Genomic DNA, 7,649 nt, shown 5'->3' with positions numbered 1-7,649 from the left:
GCAGATTCCACGGGCAGAGCCAGTTCTTTTAAACACTTCAACACATGGGCAGTCACAGCCTGAAATGCAAACTCCTCAGGCTCATCAGCTGTGTGATTTTCCAAGAAAAGCTGCTCTCATCACTCCCTGTGCCTCATCTGCAGCTCTTTAACCACTGGGGTGTTTAGGTAAGGTGTGGCAGGCAGGATGCTGCACAGCCAGACACACACACAGCCTCTGAGCCAAGGGACAGACAGACAGACAGTACCTACAGGGCTGTACGTCCCAACCTCAGCAGCACAGCCAGAGCTCTGCTGCCCTTACCTGGTGATGTCGTAGACCATGAGAGCTCCTGCTGCTCCTCTGTAGTAGCTTCGTGTGACAGCCCTGAATCTCTCTTGTCCTGCTGTATCCCAGATCTGTAGTTTAATTTTTTGGCCACTAACTTCAATTATTCTTGTGCCAAATTCAACACCAATTGTGTGGGGACAGTCTGCCATAACTGTCATGAAAAATAAGAGCAAAGATCAGATCTTCCTAGGACAAGGTTTCCTTGCTGCAAAAATATTACTATCACAAGTTTTCAGTTATCTTTACTTGATTTTCAATCTCTAAAAAAGCATTTTTACAGCTACAGTTCCCAAACTGCATCACTTAACCAGAAACAAAATGCTCCATTTCCTGAGCTGCTGTTAGTTTTAAGAACAGTTATAAAATTCCTTGCCTTCTCTGCTGCTCTTTGGCCATACATATCAGAAGGTACCAAGTCAGCTGACTCCCAGTCTATCCTTGCAGAAGGTTAACTATTTTAATGCAGTAGGAAAAGATAATTTTTAGGGAATTACCAAGAAAGATACAGTTAAAAAGTCTGTCACATTTTCAAAAACAAACACCCAAGTTGGTTCAGACAGGGCAATAGCATGATTGTCCAAGAAAATGCCAGTTTCATAAGCAGCTACAAACACACCAAATCAAATCCAAAAAGGCATCTTTCTAGTTATGATAAACTCCTGTTAATAAGCTCATCTTTGAGGAAGATCAAGAAAACACAGGAAGAGGAGCTACTGAGGCTACCTAGAGTTAGGGGCAGAGGTGTTTGGCACGTCAGTTTGGTTGTACTGCTTTGGCTTGGTGCTGACACAACTTTCTCCTCATGGACAGTGTGACCATGTGCAAAATGCCTTTTAAATAACTGGCTGATAGTGCATTTTCATTAAAAACAACAGTCAGAAGTTCCTGTTTCTAGTGGAAAACAAATATTTAAACTGCAGCTCCTACCCACTTGTTACCTCATCTCAAGCAGCACATGGTGATGCCCGTACTGAGCAATAGCTCCAGACTTACTCACTGAGTGAGGCAACAGCTGCTGCAAAGCCCAGTGCAACACACACCAGCAGGAACTGAACCTGATTCTTAATTAGTGATGATAAAACATGAGAAAATGTTTCATCTGAGAGAGACTGCAGCAAGCCCTAAACACCATCACCCAGGGCAGGCCAAGTGTCCTGCAGGGCTGCTTAGGCTGCAAACCAGAACTCTAAGGAAAATTTTTTTTCTTCCTTTTGAACTCCTTAACAGCACTAAAAACTCCAACTGCTTGTGATCAAGCTACACCAATACTGAAAACATGCAAAGCTCAGACACAAAACTTCTCTTTGTCCATATCAAAATCCACAGAAAAGCTGTAAAATCAGATCCAGTCCTCCCACTCCTCACAGGCAGGATTGGCTGGAGCAGGTTTTGCCATAACTACATCAATATTTGTTTCTGCATCTGCTGAACTCAAACCAGAAATGTGACCCAGTACAATCCAAGCTCATAGAGAGTAAGACAGACCAAACTGAGCTCATGCATGATGGAAACAGGCAGGGAAAAGGGATGAAAATGCCAGTTAGAATAAATATCATGAACTGAAATACTCACACTTCTTTTCTGTGAATTGATGAAGCAAACAGGACTTTCCTACACCCATGTCCCCTGTTGCAGAAAGAATAGTTAAATCATTGTTGCAACAAGCACATTTTCTTCCTCCCACACAACAAATGGTACAGAGACATTCATTTCTCAGGTCAGATGGGCAGTGTTCTATCCCTGGCTATAGCCTTGAATTTATCAACTTGCCACTAAAGCTTTGGCTACAGATACAGCTTGCAAGCAAGAGCAGATCACTCATGAAATAGTTAATTTGTATTACTGATTTTATAATTGTATTTCACAAGGTTATAAAAAGTACAGCTGAAGAAACTGAAATGTAAAATATACTTGATGTTTGCTCCTGTCTTACTGTGGTGAGAACATCAAAATACTGACAACCATCCAGAACACCTCAAGAAATTGCTTTATTTCCACTGATCCTCTTGCACAATGCCAAGAGTGAGACACAGCAAGATCTTTTAAGAACCAACTTTTCCACAGGCTGAGGCTGTCACAGCAGCCTGACTTACAAACCTGCAGATCATTTACACCTACACAAGATCATTAACAATTAAACAATTAACAGTAAGACCAGTTCTTCCAGGACAGCAATAAATGCAATCCCTTAGAGTCCCTGACTAAGCAGCCAAGGAAGCTGCAGCTAAAAGCAACATTTAAACACAAAAATACAGCCTGACAGAGGTTTATGAGCCTCATGCAATGGTTTCCAATCAGCACTCATGCCTTCAACATAAATTCTAAAACCTTTGAGGTTAATGATGCAAAATGCTCCAGTAAATGCTGAAGCTGTAGAGAAGTGTGGTGACCTGTGGGGACTGAGGTGGGACAAGCACAGACTGAAAGCAGCCTGGCACAGCCACAGGCTCCTCATGTACCCACACAGAGCATCCACAGGTGTGAGCCCACTGGTACTTACCAATAATGATGTACTTAAAGATGTAGGAATAGTTGTAAGGTGCAGTTGCCATTGTGGCACTAAAATAAAAAAAAGAGAACACGTCAGAACCGATACTTGTTCTCTCAAGGTGACCCACATCATCCAGTTTAGTTCATATAAACACAAAAAATCCTCTTCCTCTCTCCCCCAGCCACCCTTTCATTCACAGTTCAAATCTGTGTAGCTCCCCAGTGTCACTGAATGAGTGGCACAGCCAGCAAAGTTCCCACATTGCTTGCTCTGAGCCCGTCAGCAAGGTCTCCAAGTAGAAACGCAGATTATCAATTTTATCCAGAAGGACTTAAAGCTGCTGAAAAGCTCCGTCCCTCCTTGCTCTGCACAGTCACTGCCAGACCAGCACTCACCCGTCAAAGAGCTGATGGATCAACCCAAAATAAAATCTGACTCCAGCACAAAACCTGGAGAGATTTAACAAAACCAGCAAGTTGGAACTATTACCTCACACTTTTAAGACTTGCAACAGAAGAAAGGAAGCAATGCAGCTTGCAGCAAACAGCTAAGATTTAAAAGAATGCTGTAGTAGCCTTAACTGGGGCCTGGGGAGCTGCCTGTCCATGTCAGAAAAGCGCTGCAAGCCACAAATCAGATGTTCAGGAAGTTGGTTAACATCTCTGTGGCTTTGTCAGCACAGCAGTGCTACAGCCAGGCTGCTGAGCAGTTTCTCTTTTTTAACAGGCAGTCAAAATACTTCTAACATTCCAGAATTTTCCTAAATGTCAAGGGAATTAGAACTGGCTTCAGCTGTTTAAATCTGCAAGGAGTGAAAGCTGACTTGCTAACTAACACATCAGTTAGCCAGGATTACACATCTGTAAAAGCCAGATGTTGCCAGGTAACATTAAAGATGGGAAATGCCTGGTTTGGTCCCAGGCTTTAAGTTAAACTGGATCCACTGATCAGTTAAGCAAGTGGAAAATTTCTAGCAGGAATTCAGCACTTCCCTTGCTGCTCCTGCAGGGCAGATAGCCAGCCATTACAAACACATGGTACTCCTTACAAGGAACACTGCTGGAGCCTAGAAAGATTTTCATTAGGTCATGTGTCATTCACATGACAAATGAAACCAATACTGGAAAGAAATACAGAGGAAAGCTTCCAGGCCTGGGACTTTCTCAAAAGCAAAGCACCGTTCCTTGCACCACAATTAATCCCTCTCAGCGAACTGCAGTCGTAAGAAAGATGAACAAATCTCATTCCCAGCTCAGAGCCAGCAGCCTCTGCTTCCCAGCACTGAGATTTGAGGCAAACATGCTTATCTAGACCTGGGAGGGGAACAACTCCCAGAGCAGCTCAGAGGGTTTGCTGAGTGCCAGGCAGTGCACCTTGTCTCCCCTCCATGCCTGGCTCAGGAGATGGAAACACTCCTGGGTCCTTCTGTCCCAGGCAGAACACAAAGCATCTCTGCTAAATCCAACAGAGACACACACTATTCTACTGAACCAAGTTTATTCCAAGATAGGAAATAAACTGACAATTTTGGACACTAATTTAGCAAGCAAGCCAGCAGCTTTATTGCTTTATTTCCTGGAAGATTCCAGAATTACAGTACCAGCTTCAACACGTGAATGGTTATTTTCAACAGCAGTAAATAAAGACAAGTCACTGCTCCATATTGAGTTCCAAAGGAATGTGTCACTGTGGAAACATCCAGTCCTTCAAGTTTCCTGAACATCTTCACACATTATGTTCTCTTTCTTCCCCAGCATGTCCCAGCACAGTAAACTGGGCACACAAAGCACATGTTCCTGCAGGACCCTTCACCTGCCACCTCCTTCCTGGGCAGGGCAGGAGCACCACGCTCACAGCTCAGCTCCAGGGCCAAACTGGGGCTCCTTGAGGTAACTGGAAGTACAAAAGAAAGCTTGAACAAACTGACTTATACATGCAAGTACTTCAGGAGGAGGGCAGGAACTGCCCTGTTTTCCACAAAAACCAGCTGGGTGTTACAGCCACAAGACACCAAGAGCAGCACTATGCACCACAGATCTCCTGTGCATTCTGAGGATGGAAATATCCACTGACTGATGCTGTTAACAACCCCAACCAAACCAACAGCACCATGAACTCCAAGACAGGGAACCAAGCACCTGTGTGGCTATGAAATCTGCAGAAGCCTGCATGCCCTCTCCTCTTCCCAAGAGCAGGAGGCCAAGGAGTGCCAAGTACTCCAAACACAGGGAAGTTTCATGTTTCTGAGCACATGACTTCAGGATATCACTGTGTGGTAAACAATGTTGAACTGCTCTGCTGTTCCAACCAGGAGGGAAATGCATCCTGCAATCCAAGTCTGGAAAGTGAGGAGGACTTTTTTTAAAGCATGGACAAACTTGGAACTCTGTGCAGTCTCTGTCACAAACTGAATTTGAAGCAAGTCTCAACTAGATCTTCATTGCTAAATATACAGCTCTGTTTGTCAGGCTGTTTCTGCTTGCTGAGCTATGATCATTTTCAGCATGCCCTCTAAGTTAAAAAGTCTTAACTATGCTATTTCAATACAAAAAACTACTGGTATTACATTTATTCCAAGGGTCACAATACAGAAAAGATTCTGAAATACTCCAAACCATTAGTAAAGGTCAGGAATATTTTCTGGAGAACAGATGATTCCTTTAAATAAAAAATCAAGCAAAAACCCAAGCAATACTAAAACAACCAAATAAACTTTTAAACACTCAAATTCCAATAAGGATTAGCAGGAATTCAAACTGTACTCAGATCTTGGAATAGAAGTGATATTCCACAAGGACTCTGCGCTGAAGGAGAAAACAAAAACTGCAACCAACTAAACACAGAAATCCTGCTGAGAATTCAGCCTTGGAAAACTGACCACCTCAGCATTTAGTGCAGACGAAAGAAGGAAGTCCAGACAAGAACAGGGCACAAGAGGGGTCAGTGAATTCTAAACTATCAGCTACATGTCAATGCAAGGGGCTGATGCCTTGAGAGGAATCACCCATGTGCAGGAACTGGAGTTCTGCCTCCACCCTCTCTGCTCCAGACACGTGAAGCTCAATGATTCCAACAGGGGGATGGGGCTTTCTTTCCTCTTGGGAGAGCAAGAACTGCAGGGCTGAGAAAGCTGCACATAAATATCCAGAGCTCAGCCTCAGCCATGCTGGCACTGTGACATCAAAGTTAACCAGCCATGAGTTTACTGTTAACAGAAAGCAGAAGTTTAGTCTGGGAGCTTCTGGGCAAGGCTGCCAGCTCGGTGCTGGCTCCCCGCTCCAGGTAAGGCTGCCCTGGAGCCCAGAGCTTTAGTGCAGGATGGCCACTGGCCAGAGGATCTCACCAAGCACAGATTTATGCTCATTTGAAAGCCTATACAATTCATTTCTGTTTTACATTACAGTTGGAAATTTTGCAGCGAGCAGTGTCACCAAATCCATTTCCCATACATCAACTTCTTCTTACAGGTTTTTTTTTTAAATAACATTAAAGATGACCTTTAATAAGACACCAGTACATCTACATCTCCTCCTCTAATCAACAAGCAGCACACAGATATTTAGAAATCTCACCGAAGCCTTATTTCAAGTATCAGCTACATCTGTACTTCCTGAGGTAAGACTGTTCGGGGCACATTGCTGTAACATTCTTTATCACAGTAACATAACTGCAAATATCAGATTCATACCAGCCTCTGTGAGACCTGTGCAGTTCCTTCCAGCTCAAGGACACAGCTTTAACTCTTCACTGGGTATCATTTGCATGGAGAAATTTGGAATCTTTATGCTCAAAAAAAAGCAGGTGTGTTATGAAAGGAGACCAAAACCTGCATGCAGAGGGTTTATGAGACACTGCTGTGGTTCACACCATCAGCTGATGGATGGTCCATGTGCAGGGATGAGAGCTGGGGGAAAAACCACCACCTTCAAACTCAGCACTGCCCAGCTGCTACTGGATCCCTGCAGAGCACAGCACTCTGAGCCAGGGAAGCACTGGGTAGTTACTCTGAAGCAAAAGGTATTTTGTGGTCTATCTGGGCAGCCAGGTGTTCTGTGCATCATCCTCCAAGGATGTGCAGCAGGAAAAGCTCTCACAGTTGAAGCTGCAGATTACTTGGATGTTAATTAACAGACAACAGTAAGATTGATAAGGGGGGGGAGCTGGAGAGGGGTAGAATTGTTTCATTTCACAATTGCACCTTTCCCCTGATAAGGACTTTTGTCAAGCACAGAACAATGTGGTTCAACTGGTACCTCATTCAGCAGGCTGCTAGAAAGAGTCAGTGAGTGCTTCAGTGATGGTCACCTGTCAGATCACAGCACACTGAAGGTAACAACAGCTCTGTTATCAATTAAAAATGTTATCAAGCACTGAATTCCTATAGGTCTGTTGGCCACAGCAAGCTATGAGGTCTGCTACAATTAAATTCCACTGTGGTTCTCTGGCTTTCACACACCAAGGACATCCAGGTCTTCCTGAACCACATCAACACCTCAGCCCTCTTTAAGATGATGCTCTGCAGCCACCCTGCTCTGCTTATTTATTCATTTTTGCAGGTTTGGCTTTACAAAGCCCTGCTGAGCCTGGTCCCTGAGGAGCCTCAGAGCCTGCTGCAGCCTTCACACCTGTGTGACACCATCACTTGTTGCTGGCCAGCTCCTTACTCATCCCTCAGCTCCTCCAGAGCCATCCTCCCCTGCTTCCCCCTTTGGATTTCACCAAAGCATCCAATGAGCACAAGACAGGAAATCTGGCTGAGGTGATCTCTGTTCACCAGCAGCCTCTGGGAGCTGCTGCCAGGATCACTTTGCATTTCCTCACTGTTTCC

At 44.3% G+C, this 7,649-nt stretch overlaps 1 protein-coding gene across 1 annotated transcript in view; it reads right to left on the bottom strand.

Annotated features, from left to right (window-relative positions):
* RAB14 (RAB14, member RAS oncogene family) overlaps positions 1 to 2,928 on the bottom strand; it is a 7,490-nt gene extending 4,562 nt beyond the window's left edge. Inside the window, exons 1-3 of the mRNA XM_031057331.1 lie at positions 2,831 to 2,928; positions 1,903 to 1,956; positions 304 to 481 (exon numbers count right to left, since the gene is read on the bottom strand). Coding sequence (XP_030913191.1) covers positions 304 to 481; positions 1,903 to 1,956; positions 2,831 to 2,882 — 284 coding nt within the window. The 5' untranslated portion in view covers positions 2,883 to 2,928. The remainder of the gene's footprint in view (positions 1 to 303; positions 482 to 1,902; positions 1,957 to 2,830) is intronic.
* Positions 2,929 to 7,649: the final 4,721 nt, after the last annotated feature.

The sequence above is a fragment of the Geospiza fortis genome, unplaced genomic scaffold (assembly GCF_000277835.1).
Source record: "Geospiza fortis unplaced genomic scaffold, GeoFor_1.0 scaffold27, whole genome shotgun sequence".
NCBI lineage: Eukaryota > Metazoa > Chordata > Aves > Passeriformes > Thraupidae > Geospiza > Geospiza fortis.
This window is presented reverse-complemented; position numbering and strand designations above follow the sequence as displayed.